Source organism: Nuphar pumila, chromosome 2, assembly GCF_984573655.1.
Source record: "Nuphar pumila chromosome 2, dmNupPumi1.hap1.1, whole genome shotgun sequence".
In the NCBI taxonomy this organism is placed as follows: Eukaryota; Viridiplantae; Streptophyta; class Magnoliopsida; order Nymphaeales; family Nymphaeaceae; genus Nuphar; species Nuphar pumila.
The window spans coordinates 115,951,173-115,974,228 of NC_143250.1; the positions used below are offsets into that span (position 1 = coordinate 115,951,173).

Genomic DNA, 23,056 nt, shown 5'->3' on the forward strand with positions numbered 1-23,056 from the left:
CACATGTTTTACATATATCTTTCAACATAATGCATGATGTTCATGCCTATACATTAACCATTTATGCATTATTCATAAAACTTATCATTATACATGACTTATCTCATTATGATTCATCACATCAAGTAGCATGGCATTCAATATAATCATCATGCATACACTTATCATGATGTCACATATCAATTCTACATATTTCATAGATTGTACACGGATTCATACATTAACTATGTGCATGTGAGCATGATAAGCATTGAATCATACATGTTCATAAATATTATTTAAAAATAGTAATTATCAAAAATCACATTTATGTTACAGGCTCTTCCATGACTCATACAGAGCTCTAACAATCAATCAAAAAATCTGGAAAATACTTACAAGTGTCTTCTAAAATCTTCAATTTACAGATTCGGAAATCTTTTATATTTTTAGTGTAATAATTCCCAAACTAAAACTGGTTTTTCTGTCAACAGACACAGGTGCAAAAATTTTCTTCTTGAAAAAATCGTGATTCAGCACCCTATCTGAAGGCCTATAATTTTCTTGATTTTTTTGGTAATAGCCTTATTTTTTAACTTTCAAACACTCTTGCTACAAAAATCATTTTCAATATTTTTAAAATTAATCTAGACCAGACCCATATGAGGGAATTTCACTGGTCCTACTTTTCTGCAAGTAGCATATTTTCATCAACTTAGATAAAGTTATGGTACTCACTAGGAAGAGTTATAATGTTTTCATTATTTTACTTGGATTTCATAGATTGTCTGACAACACATATCCAAAAATCAGCTGAATATTTTATAAAACAGATTTACTGGATTTTTTGATATAACATCTTCAGATCTGGCTCTATACACAGCCCAGATTGCATGGTTCATGTTACAGAAGCTATAACCCTCAAACGATAGACTTTCTGTCCAAGCCCTATTTACTGGGTCTTCATGTACATGTTTACACGACCCACATAAAAGCATTTTTTCATAAAATAATTTGTTTGAGCATTATAATTTTTCTATCGATGTTGTTTAGTTAGGAAAATACAAACAACATATAGTTATTTTTTGAATTTAATCATCAACATGATAACGCATGCAATTATATCTAATCATTAATTTCTAAGCTTGATATACACATAATCAAACAATCACTTTGCTATAACATAGAATAAAAATTTATTCATGCATTAACACATAACCAAAATCATGTTTTTGCCATGATCTAAAGCATATCTTTAGAAAAATACTCTTTTTATAATCCATCATGGTATTTAATAAAACCAATTTTATCATCATCCACATCAATTTCAACATCATTATTCATCTAATCATGCATAAAATCAGTAAACATGCATAATCAAAACTGGTTTACATCTAATCTATAATACTACATGCTTTTCCCAAAAACTGATTTTGGTAAAACCATAAAACCAATCTTGTTTTAAGAAATTTGATATTTTTAAAACATATCAGCATGAGGTATGTCATGTACAGACATTTACAACCTCTTTAATATAAGATCTATGGCTGATCCACCATGGATTATCATTGATCTTGATTTTTGCATTATCTACATATCTGAAATCCATTTTTAAGCCTATATAATAGAGGTACCTACCTTGAACACGAGTTTCAATGGATTAGATATCTCCTCCATTTGATGAAACCTTCACCAACAACTTTAATAGTTGTTGGAATCTCCTCCAAGGCTTACCTAAATTCAAATTAAATTTTCATTAATTTCCAATTTACCCGATTTTAACTATGGGGTTAAATTCGAATTTCATTTTAACTTTCGATAAAATTCTAATTCATTTGTGATTTTATTTTAAATCAATGTATCAAATAAATTATAATTTATAAGCATATTTGAATAAATAAAAGTCATAATAAAACATCTTTATTTATTTAAACAATTATAAAAAAAATGCAGGTATTACAATAATAGTGAATAATTTTCAAACTAAGTTGATAATCCTAGTGCTAATGGATCCAGGAACTTCCTAATTGGTCCAATTTTCATTCTTTCCACATAATTTTTCGTATCTATCAATAGGGCTATCAACGGGTCGGGTTTACCCAAACCTGGCGTAGACCAAACATTATAGGGTCTGCCGGGTATATGACAAATAAGAAAACCCGAGTCTGAACCCCAAGGGCTGATTAATACATGGACCCACGTATAGTTTGTGAAATTTTATATCAGACCCGTCTTCCCATTAAGACCCACAATTTTTCAATGTAAAAATGATAAAAAATTTATTGTTTCACCGAGTATGGTTCGAGTTTGGTTCATGTAGCTCTTATCGGGCCCGGGTATGTTTTCTCTTACAGTAGACCAAATTAGACTTGGGTTCGGACCTGATACCATACCCAAAAATCTGATCCAAGTTTGGTTCCACCGGTCCGAACCAAATCTGATCCGTTGACACCCCTATCTGTCAATGGACAACAAGTGGAAGACATGAAATTTATTCTATAGTTACGCTCCTACATGCCAAATATGTGGAAAAATAATGAGATTGAACGCCAAACTGTTTTGGACGGACCTGGACCTAATCCATGTAAGGCTTGAATCCAAGGTCCACATGATGGAACCCTGATGTGACCTTGACTTGGTCAAGTCCCATTGGAGATAAGACATGGATCCTACCCGCTCGAAGAGATAGTGGATCCAATCAAATCAGAGTACCCGGGCCTACACGGCCTCTCACAATAATATCTAAACTACCCTGTCAATCTCTATCCAACGCAAAGACTCACCATGTGGGAGTTCGGTGCCCAGGTGTCACGACACGACACGATCTCTGTTAAGACGAATTGCCATTTTATGCGTCATCTTATATGTTTTCAGTATCCTTTGTATTTTTCATTTTTTTATCATTTAGTTATTTTTAGATTTTGTAACAATGCTTGATTTAGTCGAGATTTGTGCATACATATATACTTAATAAATATATTTTGTGCATTAAAATTATGCCAATACATTTTTATGAGAAAATTGGTTGCTACAAACCATCTATAAAAACTTGCACAAATTGGGTATTTTTTGGTGGGTTTTCTTTATCACATGACATGGTTGAATTGATATAGGGGATTGATACTTGGATCGTGTATTTTCGATGAATGAATATGATTTTTTATGCTTGAATATTTACAAAACTTTGAATAGTTGATTTTTAAGTTCAGAAAAACCTGTTTATGCGCTGTAATCGGACAACTTAAGAGAATATTCTTATAAGAACAAATGTATGATCAGACTTTAAAAAAAAACACACACACACACACACAAAAAATAAAAAATAAAAAATACAAAACTAGTAAAATTTTCGGTTTGTGTGGTAAGTGCCGGTTTATATGGTTGTTTGCAGTTTATAGGGTACGGTTTGCACCAAGTACCAATGCGTTCCCGAAAATGTTTTTACATATTAATTATTTAAAAAAAAAAACAAGTTCTCTTATTCTTCTTTCTTTTTCATAAAATCATGTAAGGTAGCGGATAAGTAGCACGAAATGTGTCAACGTGTCCGCTGTTCCGTATCGATGTGACGTATACGAAACAAAAGGTTCCGTCGTCGAATTTTCCACCATAATTCACTAACCATAAATAAAGGGAGACCCCCCACATGCGAGCGACTATATCATGATCGTCCGTGCTACAAGGGCAACCCTGTAATTTTGTCTCAATTGCGACCGGACCCGAGGTTGAATGGTACGACCCTGGTCATATATAACGACGCCGAAAGTAAAAGGGAAGCGGAGGGTTAAGGGGTGAAGCGAGACGGCGGAAAGGAAGACGGTTTCCTCCCGAAATTGGCCTCCCTTTTTTGACCCTCCTTCCTCTTCCACGTCCTTATCTGTCACCTCCGCTCCTCCCATAACTCTTCCTTCTTCTTATATCATTACGATTCACCCGATCAGTCGCCCACAAAACCGAAGGGAGAGTAAAAAGGTAGGTAGGGAATGATTCATAAAGAGTGAGCCCTTCGCATCATTTTTCATATCACGCTTGAATCCAACCTCCCCCGTTCTTTATAACCACCACTTTCCAACCAAAGGGGAAAGGAAAGTTAAAGAAATTAAGAGAGAGAGAGAGAGAGATGGGGAACGCGATGGTGTTGGGGGGAAGGAAGAGGGTGCGGCTTATGAAGGTCGACGGGGAGACGCTGAATCTGAAGGGGCCGGTGCGGGTGCGGGAGGTGGTGCAGCAGTACCCCAACCACGCGGTGCTGGACTCGGAGGCGGTGAAGAGGCTAGGGGCGGAGGCGAGGCCGTTGGAGGACGACCACGAGCTTCGCGGCGGCAAGAAGAAGCTATATTTCCTGGTCGAGCTGCCGAAGCTGCTGCCTCAGCAGCAGCAGAGGCAGAGGGAAAGAGAGTGGGAGCCCAGGCGTGTGCGGTCGGGCATACAGATGGGTGCCAAGGAGCGGCTGGAGAGCCTCATGCTCGCCAAGCGCTCCGCCTCGGACCTCACCTACGTGAAGTGTCCCGGCGAGGGAGAGGACTTGGTCAGGGTAAAGATGAGGTTGCCCAAGTCTCAAGTGGCCCAGCTCATCCAGGGCAGCTCCGACTCCGCCGAGGCAGCCGAGAAGATCATCAGCGTCTGCCTTAACCGAGAGGAGGAGGTCGCCGCTGTAGCCGAGGGCAGCAAGAGCGGCAACCTCGGCGCCTGGAAGCCGGCGCTCGGCAGCATCCATGAGTCCGGCTCAGCCAACACCACGGCCCGTCAGGTAAACACTAATTCTCCTAATTTTTTTTTCTCTCGTTTTTTCGCCGTTCTAGGTTCATTACATCTTGCTTCGCCAGCTTCATATTCGGTGATTCCGAATCACCACCGCACATCTCAGATGTGCGTGAACCCACTCATGGTTCTCAGTGAGATGTGCGGTGGATATTGGATATAACCGATGATCAGGAACATACTTCTAAAACAATCATGGACAACGGCCGTAAGTAAGTATGAGAGGCAAAGTCAATAAGGTTACGTCTCTTGTCTTGAGGGCGGTTTCTCCCTGTAAATATCAAAAAAGTAATCGAATTTTGGAACGACCACTTTCTTTTTTTTAGAAATGGACGGGTACCTCCTTTTCTAAAAGTAACACATCAATTCATGTAAAACTTACTAAGTTCATGTCCGTCGATGCACGCCTGTCGCTGTCTCTTTCAAATCTTAGCCATCCAATAAATGGCTAAATGATTTTGCTGGATGGCTAGGATTGAATGTATGATGAAACCCATCATATTTCAAATGATAAGATCCCTTCCCAAGAATTCTAGTATTCTACTCGATCACTAGGGTTTGCTCTCATTGGACTTAAAATATAAAGAAAAATTTTCAAATACCCCTCAAACGTTTCCGCCTAATTCATTTGCACACCAAAAGTTTCAGATTTTATAAAAATGTTCATTAAAGTTTTTACTTGAGCTAATCAAATTACCTTGGGTTGTTCTTGAGTTAATCTAACTCATGTTATTAATTTATTATTTTACCCATGTAACTAGGAAAATCAACAGTCTATAAATTTTTATTATTATACGTAGTTAGGTTTTTATGAGATTTAAAAATCAATGGTCTACAATTTTAAAAAATAATTAATGCTTAAAAACATGTTTCTTATCAAAAAAACATGATCAAGTATCATTTTCTAGCAAATCAATCATGATGAACACATCTACAAGGTCATATTTGCAAAAACAACTCGAAATCCTTATTTCATGGTAATAAGCTCACAATAAGCTTAAAAAGCTTTAGGTAGCTACCACTTTTTAAAAATCTATATGAGCTTAAAATTAAGTAGATTAAGTTATCAAATCTAAATGAAAACGTTAAAACTGACATAGTTACTATCATAGCAATAGCTAATTGATCTTAATTCTTGAATTAGTACAACTTTTGTCAACTATATATAATCACAGGCTTTTGGGTCAAATAAAAATATATTTAGTTTGTGTTCAAATATTTATCAGATCAACTATTGAGGAACCAAATAGACTCAATTGCATTATAGTGGGTCGAGTAATTATTGGGTTTATTGGCTTATTACAATCTAAATATATAACTGTTTTTCGAAAATCAATCAATCAACAAGTTTTGTGTTGTAGTGGTTAGAATTGTGATTTATGTTAGGGAGGTTAGTATTTTAAGCATCATCATAACCCTTAAGCTTTTTGCTAAAATACATTCAGTTGACAGCCTTGTATGTTTTATTTTTCTAGTTACAAGAGTAAAATAATAACTTTACAACATGAGTTAGATTAACCCAAAAACAACCCAACGTTAGTGTATCTTTAGGGTTATTTGATTAACCCAAATACAAAATTTGATTGGCATTTGCTAAGTCTGAAACAAATGAATTAGGCCGAAACTTTTGGGGGTATTTAAAATTCTTCTAAATATAAACAGGAGCAAGCTGCACACAAAAAGTTATATAAACAGTACCAACAGGGAAACGTTTGGTGTGTTAGGGGCGTTGCAAGTTCAAAACCCAATGGCATACTTGTATAACTGCTTAACCCCAACTTGCCTTTTCAAAAAAAAAAAAAAAGCTGCACACAAAGGTGATTATAAATCCCTTAATGAGTTGTTTTTTCAGTATTGAGTGGACCAAGAATCTAATGCACGGGATTCCATCACAACTTATAAGTTAAGTGTGATTTGTTTATACAAAACTGACCTTGGCTACTTTTCAAAAGAGACACGTGCTCACTTTTTGGCAAGGGTGATGAAAGGTGATTAATCTCTCTCTCTCTCTCCTGTTTTGTTTCGTTTAAAATTGTCAATTAGACATTATTATGTTATTTGGTGTTGTCACTACCACAGTGCTATTTAGTACTTAAAACAATTTTCCAAGTACATGGTCAATTGAGACGGCTAGATGGTTAGGTTGCTCATCAATACGTACGGGAGGTTCTTGGGTTCGAATCCACGGAGACCTTCCTGTTAAAAAATAGTTTTAACTTCATTAGTACACGTAGGAAGAAAACACACGAGAATATTTTCACGTGAAGCTTTGTGCCACTCGATGTGTTCATCCCATATATAACGGGCTGGCCACACAATGTGCGGGTGAAGTTAATTTCTTTTGCTAAATACGCGTTATGTTGATATTTTTAAAAAAAAATGGCTAAAAACGAGGAGTAACATTATCCTCATCGTGACAAATGAGAAAACTTTTTTTTTTTTAATATTGGCTGTCAATTTTCTCGTGATAATTTGAAACTTTTTTTATTTTTTTCTTAGTTTTTAGAAAAATGAAAAAAATAAACTAAAAATAAATACCATCTTTAAATCATTTAAAAATTTTATTTCTTGCACATTTATCGAAAAATATAAGCCAGTCAAATTCTCGTATTCTTTTTTTGCAAAAAAATTTGTTGATATTTTGCACTATGGGGGGGGGGGGGGGGGGCTGCATGAAAGGATTGTATTTTTTTTCATACAGCACTCATACAATCAGCCATTCATCTGAAGATGGGATGAGGGTACTTCTGACGGTAATCTATCGAGGGTACCCTCTGATGCACGTTCGTCCTTGCACCACGACCATTTAGTTTTTTCTCAAACATCCATTCTGCCGGCCCGCTAATGGACTGGCCCCTGTTTACTAACGGGCCGGGTTTTGGCTTTGTTTTTAACGGGCTCTTGTTTGAAGAGAAGCCCATGGTCCAGCCCACTGGCTCTACGGGCCAATGTAAAGTGGGATGGATTTGGCCTGGCTCGTCCTGGATCAATCTTAAAATGCATAAATGTTTGACTGAAATTATGAGTTAATGAGAGAATAGCAAGTTCTCGTGCAACTAATTAGGTAAATAGTAATAATTAACAAATAACAAGTTCTCAAGCAACTAATTAGGAAAATAATAATAGTTATCCAAGTTATGTAATAGTTAATTTTTAAAAAAATTATATTATTAAAAAGAATAATAAATAACTCAGGCCCATCGGGCCAGCCCGAGCTGGATCCACAGGCCGGCTTTCGACCTAGTACCTAACGGGCCCGGGCTTAATTAAAATCATGGTCCAAACCCGGCCCAGCAGGCAGGGTCAGCTTGGCTCATTGGGCTGGTCACTACCCCTGATTGCATATGTGAGTGATCAGTAGGTGTGCACCCACCTTTGATGGCAGATCAAGTACAATCACATTGCACAATCCTGAGCATGGCTGCCCTTTCTTCACCTGTTTTTGAGCCCCACAACCTACAGCTTAAGATGGAAGGCCACAAGGTGCAGCGGTACATTAAAGTGTTTAATTAATGTGATTGCACCTGATCCGCCCTCAACTCACATTTTGAATCATTTTTCTTAATTGAAATTGTAAAAATTAGAATTTTGTTATAAGTTGTAGAATTTAGCTGCGCCACCGTTCATATTGAGATGGACGGCTGTTTGTGATTGTCCCTTTTGTCAATCCTCTTAGTTCAATTATTGATGAGGCCACGGGTAATAAATGATGCAGTAGGGGGTGTACAATAAATGATCCCTTTGAAAATTAGTCACAATTATTGCCGATTTTGAAAATGATATTTATACCAGAGATGTTTTCAAAATATCGCCTGTTTGAAAATAACGTGCTTTTAGCCAGATAATAATTCGAAAACAGCACTTTCTACGTGAATTTTTATATTATTTTTATTTTTTATATATTTTAGAACATATGTATTGATCATTAATGAACAGGTAGCTAGGTATCTGCCTAACCCCTGCTTGCCTATCAAAAATAAAGAACATATATATATTGATATTTTCTCAAGTGAAACTTCCTTTTTCAAAATATCTCAAGATTTCTTAAGGAGAAAATCAGTTTTGTGACCGGTGTGCTTGTGTATGTTAATTGCTCTAGTGTGGTGTCCTCTTTCTTATACACTAATTCTGTGTAAAAAAAAGTAGTACAAAAATGGTGTATACTGTGTTCTTTTTCCGGGTCCCTGTGACAGCTTTTTAAGGCTCTGGTTGAATACCACAGGCCTGTTGATCGAGGTCGGATCTGGCATGAGCCCTACACGAGATCCGACTATCATCTATCTTGATTGTTTGTTTTAGGTGCTTGTCACTAGCTTCTTTTAGGTAGGATGCAAACGGGTCGGATCTGAAACAGCTAAATACATGAAGAGTCCGATCCAGAACAACCAAAATTTGCAAAACCTCCATCTTGGATTCAACCCATTTGCATCCCTAGTTTTAGGGACTCCTGCTCAAAATTGAAGCTTGGTTAGTTGGTTGCTTTCGATCGATCTCTCACGGCGTGTTTGTTTGTTGGTGTGCAGAAAAAGGGAGTGCGGTTCCAGACGCCGCGAGAAGGGGAAGTTGTGTAGGTGACGATGGTGGATCTGTGTTGGTGTTGGAAAACTTTGGCGGGGCGAGCCCAGTGCAGCCCAACTCGAGCTTTGTATAGAAACCAACCCGAGAAGATGGCAACCTTAAGATACAGAAATAGCAAAAAACTAGAAATGCAATGAGACTTTGGTAGCTAGATCCGTTAGAGATGGACTTCATGTACTCACAAATATAGCTGAATCTGATCTTTTTTTGCTTTGATGTGGGCCATTTGGATCATTCTTGTTTTCATATATTCGTGTGTGTGTGTGTAAGTGTGCATGAGCGCGCATCACAGTTGTATCACCCAACATCTACTGTTGGGCCCCACAGCTTACAGGCTGCATCTCAAAGATGGTGAGCGATCAGGTGCGGGAGCACACTTAAGGTATGCAATCACATTGTACCTGATTAAGCATGTAAACGGTTCAGATTTGGGCTGGATGTTGCCAATACCATGTTTGACTAATGGGACGTTGGCTTAACGGTCTCAAATTCAGATTCATATTAGGATTCAGACGATGAAAAGCTCATACCAGGTTCACCTTTTTACATGTAAATGGATTCGGATATCCGTCAAATTAGGTTATTTGTCAGATTCCGTAGAAAAAATCAAAACCATATTCGCATCCAATTATAATAGGATATGGTTTTGACTTACCGAACATGACGAAACGGAATTGAATTCGGCCAGATATTGGATAAAATCCGACTCATTGACATCCCTATACCTGATCCTTCCTCGGAGAGAGAGAGAGAGATAGAGAGAGAGAGAGAGGAAAATATTTATATAGCTTCACAATTTTATATAAGAGAGAGAAAGACGAAAAGTGGTAGCTGCCTACCACCAGCCTACTTCAGGTGAATGAGTTCTGGTTATTTTTCGCAAATTTGACCCTGCATATGTGTTTGGCATGGTCAATTTGCTATGAAATAATACTTGGATCATGTTTTTCGATCAAAAATTCATTTTTTTAAGCATTGAATATTTGTGAAAATATAAGACCATTAATTTTTAAACCTTATAAAAACTTATATCTGATTTCTATAGAATCAAGTATGTAGAATATATATGTATGGTTAGATTTAAAAAAGAAAAACATAAAAACCCTTTCAAAAGTCAGGTAAGCTAGTGGTAAGTCAGAAAAGTGGTAGGCAGCTTTTACTTATATATATATATATATATATATATATATATATATATATATATATATATATATATATATATATATATATATATATATGTGTGTGTGTGTGGTGGGGGGGGGGGGCGCGCACACGCCTGTTGAGAACGAGATGGGGGCTTGGATGGTATTCAAAACGTCCAGTAAACTTGATCTGGGAAACTCATGGAAGATCAAGCTTTTGAAGTGGGACCAACCGAGTGGATGGTGGAATTTGGAGGTTGTAGAACATGGCAAATCATGAAGATCTGTAGAATATGGTACTAAATAGTCTCTTCTACATGAAGCCATTTAGAGCGTCAAGCATTTGTTGACCAAGTTTAATACTGGTAAAAGAAGTTGGTGGCCAATTATTAGTAGAGAACAGAGTACTTGATTTGAAATGTCTGTGGCCTGGACTTTGTCAGTTGCAATTATTAATAACTCTTCCAAACCAATTTCTCCTTCTTGATCACAGATAATGTTTGTCCATTAGCGACGCCATGATTATATGATTTCTGCGTGGTTAATTAGCTGCCCCACTGAAAAGATAATTACCAATTAGTGCCGCTTGAAAATTGAAAGTTTAAAAATTCAGTTTTTTTTTTCATGAGGAGCAGGGAAACCATTCTTGGGATCAGAAACCTAATCGGGCTAGTTAAGCCTGCTTATCTGCATCACTTCAGGATCTGGTGACTCAAGTGTGTGTATGTGTGTGTAGTGATTGTATTGTCTAACACCCCAAGTTATCCGCCGTGCTCCGACGGACATAGTTGTAAATCCACATAATTTTTTAGACAAAACCCTAACAACATGAGATCACCATATAAATTTGTTGTTCTATCTTATAGACTTAAGTTTTTAATATAAACTAATAGATTAAATCAAATTGATATTCTATAAAGTCAATTTGGAAAGAAGCAACGCTCATAGGTTGAGCACATTTGACCAGCAGTAGGGTGCATGAAGATCGTAGACTACTTGGGATTTACTGCAAGGCAGGTTCATTAAGTGGCCCACATCCCTATGAACCTACTTTGTCATCCCAAAAAACGGACACTGGCGTAGATGGCATTAATTTTTGGCACAATATCCTAATTGATGGCAAACTATAAAATATGACAAACATAGCCAATTTAATCTTTTCTTAACGGCCCTTTTGTGGCATGAATAATTAGGTATTGTAGTAAAAAAAAACACCTGATTTTTTCTTCATGTAAAAATTTATATGGTACTTGATTTTTTCAAACAACAACTTAGTTGACACCTGATTTTTTTAGATAACCTACATGGTCGAGGTTCAATCTTGTAGCAAACACACTTAAAAAATACAAACCCTCACACATCCTCTTCAATCTTATAGCAAACACACTTCAAATACAAACACTCCCACGTCCTCTTCAACCTTGTAGCAAACACACTTCAAATACAAACCCTCACACATCCTCTTCAGCCTTGTAGCAAACACACTTCAAATACAAATTCTCCTACAACCTCTTCATGCCTGCAACAAACAAACTTCAAATACAAACCCACTACAGCTTCTCCAAACCTGCAACAAACACACGTCAAATACGAACCCATTACATCCTCCCCAAGTCTGCAACAAATACACTTCAAATATAAACCCCTTACACTCTTTATATCCTCTTCAAGCCTACAACAAGCATATACGCTTCTAATATTCATATAAACCAAAACATTTACAACAAAAAGTTAAAAATCAAAACATATACACTTCTCTTATAAGCAAAAAGTTTAAAACTAAATAGGTGTATCTCTTTGTAGAACACACTCACCATCTATTCATGCCCATCTATTTGAGTCTATAAATAACAAATTAAAGATCTATTAGATCAATCATATTTAGCATTATACTATATAAAAAAATAAACTTGCCCTTGTATGATACCTCTAGAGGTACGAAGATAATCTACTGGTTTATAGAATGTACTCATCTTTAGTTTCCGCCCATCTATATTAGTTTGCAAATAACAAATTAAGATTCTATTAGATCAAACATATTTATCACTATATTATATAAAAAAATTAAACTTAGAGAATAAGAAACTTACCATTGTATGATACCTGTGAAGGTACGAAGACAATCCACTAATTTATAAAATACACTCATCATTGATTTTTACCCATCTATTTCAGTTTGCAATCAACAAATGAAGAATCTATTAAGTCAAACATATTTAGCACTATACTATATGAAAAAATAAACTTAAGAAATAAGAAACTTACCCTCCTATGATACCTCTAAAAGTACAAAGACATACCAGGCTTGATAGTTACTAAAGTCTTTTGTTACTTGATTTGCTTATAATGCATAAAAGCTAGTATGGTTGTGGTGATGACACTTGAATTCTTTTCCAACCTTTATCTTTTACGAAATTATGCATCAAAATATTTATTAATTATCCTCTAAATTATCTCGATGTAACGGCATGAGATATTCGTCGATGGTATGTGGAGTAATGAATCAACCCCTCTGCAATCTTCATTTCGTTCAGATGAAAATGATAGAATCTTGTATATATTTCTCGGTATTATCTTCTGTGATATATGCATTTTGCTCTTTGTGTGATCTCTAATACAAACTACTTGCATAGCTTGAGAGACTAAAATAAAGGAATCATCTTGGTATGTTAGGTGAGACATATTGATACATATAAAGTATTTATCCTTACATATGTGCATATTATCAAACTAATCAGATCTAAATGTATACACCTAATTTTGTCTTATATATTTAAATTCGATAATATCTTTTAGAATGTCATTTTCACTCAATTGCACTTTGGGCACATTTTGTTGTTCTCATGCTCCTCTCAGAAAAGCATGCATCTATCTTTACGTAATCGAAGCAAGTGTGAGTTTGACAATCTTTTTCACTTTGGCAACACATCCTTTAATAAATCAATCAGTATGTCAAATGATTTGTTACTTCAATTGTTCATTGTTTTGATATGTAATAATTTGATAATAGAAGCTAATTTGGTTAACTTTGTACAACTTGGATATAGATATCTTTTGGCATCACCCATTAAGTCTTGAAGGGACATGTGTTTATCATTATCATCCGAAGTTGAATCTAATGTTGTACCCCTAATAACTTCATCTAGCATTTCTTTGAATCGATCATGATGTACATGCACTTCATCTATGTGAATTTGAGACACATTAAAATGAGTAGAACCGCATTCAATCAAGTTTAGTTTAATAAGTATAAAACTTTATATTTTTTATTTTTGCAGTCTTGACATGAGCATCTTATCCTACCAGTGAAATCAATATAAGCATGTAAAGCTTCAAAGAATTGATCAATTTCAGATGTATAAAGTTCAAAACTTTTATCGTGAATGTGTATCCATGATTAATCCATATTCATATATAGTGATCCCACTATATTCAACAAGAGAATCTTTGACCAATGAAATTTATAAATAAAAACACAAATTTCTAAAATTAAAAAAAATACCCCTAAAGTTCTAAGTTTCTAACATTCACATAAATATGGCTTTCATTATTGGAAGTTAATGAAAATTTCATTAAAATGAAGGGAAATCATAGGTTAGCCAAATATTTTATTACAATGAGAAAATCAAGCTTCATGACATAAGTTGCACAAAAAAAACAAAATTTTAATTATAAATTTAGATACTCTTGCTTCCTATAACTTGATGATTCTTGTCTAAGTTGCATAAGACTTGTCTAGGAAAGGTGAGCACATGGAATTCCTTGTTAGATCTTTTAATTTCATAGCAACAGGTAAATCCACAATATATACCAAGATACTAAAGATAGATTCAATCATTCCTGAAATTGAACCCCTAAAACCCTAGAAAAGAATGTGATTCTTCTCAAAAAAACCTTTCCTATATCAATTCAAGCACTGAAACAACAAAAGGTAAATGAAAGAAGAAGAAGAATAAGAAAGAAAAAAAAACAAAACATCAAACATAAACATGATATCAGCATCTACCAAAAGATCTAAGCAAAATCCTCACCTTACGCTAGAATAATCAAATGAAGATGCTCTAAACTTTGTCCTTCAATCGGATGTAGATAAGGAGCTTTGATGATAGATCAGCTCTTTCCCCTTCTCCTTTCTAGGCCTAACAGTAAGTATCTTCGTTCGGAATGGCTGCAAATCAAATCGATGGAAGGTGAACTCATGATAGCAGCAAGCAAGAGGGAGAGCTCCTTCTCCTTCTCCTTTCTAGGGCAGATAATGAGTACCTTCATTTGGAGTGATTACAAAACAGATCTAAAGAGGGTGAACTAGTGATAGCAGAGAGAGAGAGAGATTGAGGGTTAGGTTGTGAACGGGTTCAACGGTTATAGGCAGAGATAGAGCTCTGGCGATAGATCCGACAGTTATAGGGAAGGAGAGGAAGAGGGAGGAGGATCGAGTCATCGGCAGCCCGACGAAATTACAAAGAGAGAAAGAAATATGAAATGGGTCCATCTGACCCTTTTTAAATATGACTCTATAATAGTGACATGTCTCTCATTGTTATCGAGTAAATGTCTATAATAATGAGATTTAGATCTCACTGTTATTGCTCTATAATGGTGAGATCTTTTGCCTATTAAATATGGTTGTTAAAGTGTTTTAACGGTAATATTTAATACCCAAATAATCTCGTTGTTATAAACATATCTTTAACGACAACATTTAGATGTTGTCGTTATATATATGTCTTTAACGACGAGATGTGTGCAGGGGCAAGGCATTCAAGGCTCTGTCCAACTCACTATTATTAATGAAGCAATAATGGTGAGATTCATGGCCGTAGTAGAGTTATAACAATATGATATTTATGTCGCTGCTATTACCTATCAAGTAGCGAGGACAACACTCTCGGCGTTATTGCTTGATCAATAGCGGCGAGTTTTTTGCTTATAGTTACAAAGTCGCTGCTTTTGACCCATAGTAATGTTTCAGTCATTTGTAGAAGCAATCTAATAGAAAACACCACAATTTCATTTATTTTTTTTGCAACTCTGCCCTTATAGATGTGGTTTATATATTTTGTTTAGTAAAAAATAATTCTTGAATCATATATTTGTCTCATGTATGCAGGTTTTTTAAGGAATTAAAAAATTAAGGCACGTTACCTTAAAAAATCATCATTGAAACCATAATTATCAAAAAATATTTTAACAAGAAAATCAGTGAGCCAAATATCCATTATAAAAACTATCAATTATACAAAGGTTTTCTCCGATGAAGGAGCCTGAGGGGGAGTGGCAGAGGGGAAAAGGGTTTTCTCGAATGAGAAAACCCTAACCCCTGTGTTGCTTAAAAAGGCACAGGGCGGTATCGGGTACCCGGCTCGAGTCCGAGTCGGGTCCAGACCCGATCCTTTTTCTAGTTTTAGATCCTACCCTCCTTAAAATGATTTCATCCGCGAAATTTTTATTGCATTCAAGATTCAAAGTACAAGTCAATGAATTTCTCTTTGATATCAACCTTAGGCTCCCAAGTACATTCCTCATATTGATGGTGCTGTCAGCGCACCTTGACATGGGATATCATCTTCAATCTAAGCACTTGGTTATAACGATCAATGATTGTTACTGGTTTCTCCTCGAACGTCAGGTCCCCTCAAATGTCCACATCATCATAGTGAATGATGTGTGACATGTCGTGAACGTACTTCCTCAGCATGGATACATAAAAAATGTTACAGATCTGCGCATACTGAGAAGGTAGTGCCACACGATAAGTTGCTTTGCTGATCCGCTCCAAGATCTCAAACGGCCCAACATATATGGGACTGAGCTTTCCCTTCTTCTTGAATTGAAAGACGCTTTTTGTTGGTAAAACCTTTACAAAGACCATATCTCCTATCGAGAAAGCAAGTTCTCGATGCTGACAAGCAGCGTAGCTCTTCTATTGACACTACGCAGTGCGGAGTCGCTCGTGAATCATTTGCACCTGCTGAGTGTAATGTTATAGCACTAGCAGTGAATCCAACTTTCGTTCGCTGACTTCATCCTAGTAGACAGGTGAACGACAAGGCCTCCCATATAGTGCCTCATATGGGGCCATCCTAATACTCACGTGATAGTTGTTGTTGTACGCGAACTCTGCCAGACTGAGGTGAGAATCTCATTCTCTCTTCTAATCCATCATGCAAGCTCGAAGCATGTCCTCTAAAGTCTTGATTGTACATTCAGACTGCACATTAATCTGAGGATGAAAAGTGGTGTTGAATTTCAACTTAGTGCTCAAGGCTAGCTAAAGTTGCCCCCAAAACCTTGAGGTGAACCGTGGATCGCGATTAGAAATAATAGAGACAAAAATACCGTGTAGTCTCATAATCTCTTGGGCATAAAGATCTGCCAAAGTGTCGAATGACTAACTGAGACGGATAGGCAAGAAATGAACTGATTTGGTGAGTCTATCAATGATCACCCAAATAGCATTGTGCTTTCTTCGTGTTCTCGGTAGACCAACGATGAATTCTATGGTGATATCTTTTCACTTCCATTATGGGATTTTCATATATTGCAACACTTCACCAGGCCTCTGATGCTCAATCTTGATCTGTTGGCAGGTCAAGCACTTCAAGACATACTTAGCCATGTTTCACTTGATGTCATTCCACCAAAAACTCCATTGTAGGTTCTTTAACATCTTCGTACCACCCAAATGGATGGTGTATATGGATTTTTGCACTTTAGCCTAAATCTTGTCTCTCAAAATAGAGTTGCTTGGGACCCAAATGTGATTCATCATCCATATGCCTATGTCTTGTAAAAGATGGAAATGAGTATCGTCTTGTAGTGCTTGGGCCCTCGATCTTTCATAGAGCGCATCACACATCTGCCCAACGATGATCCTTACGAGTAGTTCAGACTGAACCACCATGTTCGATAATCTGATCAAACATTGTATACTAGTAACATGTTAACAAGAGACCAGATCCTCGATCAGCCTCCACCTAGCATAGAGAAGGTTGGCCAAACCTCCTGAAGACTTACGATTGAGGGTATCAGCTACAACGTTCTTCTTTCTGGGGTGGTAGAAAAAGGTGGAGTCGTAATCTTTGATAAACTCTAGCCAACGTCATTGCCTCATGTTTAGCTCCTTCTGAGAGAATAAGTACTTAAGGCTCATGTGATCTATGAAAGCCTTGAACTACTTCCCATATAAGTAATGTCGTCAAATCTTCAAAGCAAAAATAACTGCATCTAGCTCCACGTCATGAGTCAGGTAGTTCTTTTTATGAATCTTAAGTTGGCAAAAGGCATAAGTGATTACCTTACCGTGTTGTATCAACACTCTACCTAATCCTGACCCAAAGGCATCGGTGTAGATCATGAACCCGCCTTGTCTCGAGGGCAAGGTCAAAATAGAAGCAGTGGTGAGTCACTCCTTCAGCAACTAAAAACTAGCCTCACATTTGTCATCCCAAACAAACTTGGCCTCCTTCCTCAGCAACTTTGTCATGGGCAGAGCGATCTTAGAAAAATCCTAGATAAACCTTCGCTAGTATCCAGCTAACCCAAGGAAACTCTTGATATCATGCACATTCTTTGGTTGTTGCCAATTTAGCACAGCCTTCACCTTCGTAGGATCTATGGACACTCCATTCTTGGAAATGACATGTCCCAAAAATATGACTTCCTAAAGTCAAAACTCGCACTTGAAAAACTTGGCAAACAGGTATTCATTACACAAGGTCTCTAAAATAATACTCAAGTGTTCACGATGTTGCTCTCAACTTTCTGAATACACCAAGATATCATTGATAAACATGATTATGAATGAGTTCAAGAATGGCTTAAATACCCTATTCATTAAATCCATAAAAGTTATGGGCGTTGGTGAGTCTGAATGGCATAACAGTAAACTCATAATGCCCATATTTAGTCCAAAAGGCTGCCTTAGAAATATCATCTCCCTTAATTCTAAGTTTATGATACCTAGGTTTAAGGTCGATCTTCGAGAAAATCTTGGCCTTCTACAATTGGCCAAAAAGATCCTCAATATGCGGCAATGGGTATTTATTCTTTATTATAGCCTCGTTGAGCATTCGATAGTCGATGCACAACCGCAAGGATTCATCTTTCTTCTTCACAAATAACACCGAAGCACCCCAAGGTGAAACACTGGGACATATGAATCCCTTATCTAACAGCTATTGTAATTGCTTTTTGAGCTCCTCGAGCTCAATTGGCACCATTCGACATGGTGCTTTAAAAATCGATGTTGTGCCCGATAGCAATTCCATGTTGAATTCCACCTCACGAGGCAGGAGAAGTCCTGGGAGCTCCTGTGGAAACACGTCTAGAAAATCATGAATCACGACCAGCTCGCTGATGAGAGTAGGCATCGGATTAGACTGGACAACACTGACCAAGAAGGCAGTGCATCCCTTACGTAAATAGTTATGTGCCTTCAGCAAGGAAATCATTCAGCTCGCATGAATCAGCCTGGGAATCCTGAACTCCACCTTCAAAAGACCTGGTGAAGACAAAACAATCTTGCCATCTTGGCAAAGGACCTTAGCGTGATATTTGTGCAGCCAATCCATGCCTAGGATGACATTGAATTCCGTCATGTCCAGGAGAATGGCACAAGCCGGCAAATGTTGGTCTACCACAACTACGTTCAAATCTGGCATGTAGGTAGCACACTCCATGTTTTTTCTAACCAAGTTATACATGTCTGGGGCATCACTCACGCATTTTACACGTACACACAGTTCTTCTACAAACTTTACAGAAATAAAAGAGTGTGTAGCACCACAATAAAAAAAAACATGAAGGTTGCTTGGCTAGCGACTAGGATAGTACCTTGCACAAGCTCCCCCTTAGTCAACCACTCGACCATGGTGACGTAGACCTGTCCTGGAGCCTTCTTTACATTGCTAGATTATGGCTACTGCTGAGGTGGCCGAGGGGGCTGAGGCTTGCCACCAGTCCACCCGAGGTCGTCAGCTTCCTTCTTGTGGTAGTCTTGAATATAATGGCTCATCTTGCCACAATACAGGCAACAACCTGTCTCACGAGGGCACGTCTGCCCAGCATGCAACCGCTTGCATCTAGGGCAGACCTCGCTGGATTGCTGTCTGGGCGGCGGGTTGCCCTATTGATGTTGTCTCTTTGCCGAAGGAACTGACTTCTTCCCTCCTTTTCTCTTCACCGGGAAGGGTAGCCGCCTGACTTGGCCGTCGAAGAGGTTCTTCTTATGCTCACCACCTACCGCAGATGGCCTCTTGCCCTGCGCGCTCTTCAAACTCTCTCAATCCTCACTCAGGAGGGTAGTTTTTGCTACAACCACAGAAAAAGTTGAGGGCATACTAGTGAGGACTCGGTGTCGGAGTCCCTCCTTCAGCCCCTGGATGAACTTTCTGGTTCTCTTGCGGTCGTTCTCGAATAAGTTTAGGCAATAGCGCTCCAACCACTGAAACTTGGTGATGTAATTGCCCAAACTCAGGCTTCCCTAGCACAACTCTAAAAACTTGATCTTCTTCTTTTCTCTCGCATGCAGATAGTTTCCTAGGAAAGCCTTCTTGAAGGCCTTCCATGGGATAATGATAGCCTCCAGAAATTGCACTTCTCGGGTTGTGTCCCACCAATTGTGGGCATCCTCCTTCAGATGGAAGGCCCCCAAAAGTGTATTCTTGTTATCTAGGACTGACAAGACTTAGAACATGCATTTCACCTCCTTGACCCAACTCTCTGTCATGTCTAGGTCCACCTTGCCTGAGAAAATTGATGGATTGAGATTCAGAAATTTCTCATACGTCTTGATTGGTGCCATTTTTTAGAAAGGAACCTGATTCTGCTGCGAGCAGACTTGGCCCCTAATCGCCTCGACAAGGGTGTTGAGAGAATCTATCACAAATCCCCTCTACTCAGACCACTCATCTGTCGAGTCCTCGTTTGAGCTCCTCATCATCCTTGTAAATAAAACAAGACACATCAATCAAAAATACCAGAAATTAGAATAAAAAGCATACTATCCTTCAGTATGTTAAACATTACACCAGTATTTTATACAAAAATCCAGCTATACTGGTGTATAAGCCAAAAAAGGAACATTATCCGCAATGGAGTTTGCAGACCCCCATACAAAACTTGACAGATACTAACTTCATCTATATACGGCTAGTGAACTGTCGAAGGTATTCTCTCTAATTACTTGTGCACCTAAACCAGAGCAGAGGGGTGAAAGGAGGTGGCTCATCATAGGGGGGCTCTTCCTTGTAGAGCGGCATTGTAGGCGTATGCTCTGGCGAGTCAAAGATGTAGATTGGTGAGGCAAGTACGAGTGTGTAAGTGGGTGAAGCATTTCTCATGGTGACTGAAGGGTGAGGTAATTGTTCGCCTGCTGCAGGTGAGTCTGAGGTGTCTCTGTCTAAGGTAGTGGTGCCCTTAAGTCCCTGACCTGCAGTCGTCTCGACGGACCCTACCCTAAGGAGATAGGTGTCTAGGGTGTGTCGTATGCCTCCACAAAAGACACATTCTTCCTGAACCTTGAGGGGGATATTCTCCTCAGAAACACAAGGTGAAAAGTGTTGGTCAACTCGTACATGTGATGGCACACGTCCCTACTCTTGTGCATAAACTGCCTACAATAAAAATCCATCATTGAAACTATAATTATCAAAAAACAATTTAACAAGAAAATTAGTGAGCCAAATATCTATTATAAAAACTATCAATTATACAAAAGTTTGGGTTTCCCGTTTTTACCAAATGGGCACGTCAGAGGTTACTTAATGGATGCCCTATCCTACATGCTCTGGTCTATTAGACCCACTCGAGCATCTTGCTTATGAGGCGAATCATTATCATTCTTATGTGTTTCAACAAGTGCATATTATACGCTTCAAGGTTACCAGCGACCTCTCATCCTACTCATCGTAGAATCATACATGTCTAATGGTATGGTTACGATGATAGGGTATGGGTTTCTCGAGGACAACCCAGCACAGAGTTTTGCATCAAGATGTACAATAAGTCTGGCATACTAAAACTTTGTGAAACAAATAACATCATACTTGTTCTAGGATTTCCCAGGATCTGAAGTATCTCTCCCAAGTGCATTGACTCGGGGTGGGGCCAGATACTAGAATGCTTCATCATGGCCTTTCACAACTGTGTGATCGAGAAGTCAAAGCCCTGTATGGGGAACTCTTTTTTGGAGACTAAAGCACTTGTACACAACTTCTCTTTCTTTCTTGAAAGAGCGAAGTTGGTAGGTGTCCCTCCGAGGCTTGCATGGGAGGAGTCACAAGAAGCAAGCTTACACCCAATGTAGGGCAACAAAGAAAAGAGGCAAAAAATAAAAGTATAAAAGCAAAGCTGACAACAGGAAAGTAAAGACAAGTACAATAGGGATAGAAAGCAGTAAATATGAAAAAGTAAACGCAAAAAATAAAGCTTGGGCACATCAAGTGTGGCGGCAATAGAAAGCAGTAAATACACAAAAGTAAATATGAAAAGAAAAGCTTGCGCACATCAAGCGCGGTGGCAACAGAAAGCAATAAAGATAGAAAAGTAAATACAAAAAAGGAAAGATTGGGCACATCAAGCACGGCGAAAATAGAAAGCAGTAAAAAGGATAAGGATCGTGAAACTGCATCCTTGAGTTAAAGGCATATATATATATGGTCCTTTATTTTCCATTTTTAGTCTTTATTTTTAATTGCTTTAATATTTAATTCATCCATTGTCCTTTGTGCAACTTTCCCCTACTTTAGAGAGTCATGGTGTTGAGTTTGTCTTCGAGTATAAGTGGTGATGGACTCAGGCCACAGGGCACCAGAGGGCGCCATTGCGCAAGCTGCAAAAAGAGAAGCATGAGTATACATGCAAAAAACTTTGAAAAATCAAATACAAGGGACGGGGCAAGGGTGAGGTTCGCAGACAGGTCGAGCCCGACTCTGGCTCGAGCTACCAAGGTCGAAGGGTGGGCTTGCAGTGAAGCCAAGCTTGACCCCGGCCTGGCAAGGGAGCGAGGAAGGAGCATTCTTCACTCAGTCGTGTGACCATCTTCCTCCCTCTTCACGTTTTTCCCAACTCTAGCCATTCTTCCTCCATTAGAGACGTGAGCCAAGCATTGTCGCATACCCCCGGACTTCGTATCTTCAATGAGGTAAGGGCATAGTATCTTTATGCATGTATATGGTGCTATGGAACACAAGTATGTTGTGCACACTACAAAAAAACAGTTGATTAGCGACGGAATTTAGTGACAGAATTATGTCGTCGCTACTTAGCGACGGATTAACGAGAGAAATGCATTCGTCGCTATAATTGGAGAATTTTACGAAACTAGCGACAGATTATATTCCCTCACAAAATTCGTCGCTAAGTAGCGACGGATTTTGTGATAGAATATTTTGTCGCAATAAATACGACAGTTAGCGACGGAATTGCGACGGATAAAATTTCGTCGCGAAATAGCAACGGCCTAGGCGACGGAATATATTCTGTCACCTTTTTCGTTTTTTGAATTACGATGGCTTAGCGACGGAATTAATCTGTCGCTAAGCCATCGCGAAATGTCGTATTACCCCTAATCCCAGCCCTCTTTTTCCTTTCTT

At 38.1% G+C, this 23,056-nt stretch overlaps 1 protein-coding gene across 1 annotated transcript; it reads left to right on the forward strand.

The window, feature by feature from the left end:
• Positions 1–4,064: 4,064 nt before the first annotated feature.
• LOC149846849 (uncharacterized protein At1g66480-like) lies at positions 4,065–9,552 on the forward strand. The gene is made up of 2 exons (XM_089996610.1): positions 4,065–4,729; positions 9,264–9,552. The coding sequence occupies exons 1-2, from the start codon at positions 4,100–4,102 to the stop codon at positions 9,309–9,311; spliced, it is 678 nt and encodes a 225-aa protein (XP_089852736.1). The 5' UTR covers positions 4,065–4,099; the 3' UTR covers positions 9,312–9,552.
• Positions 9,553–23,056: the final 13,504 nt, after the last annotated feature.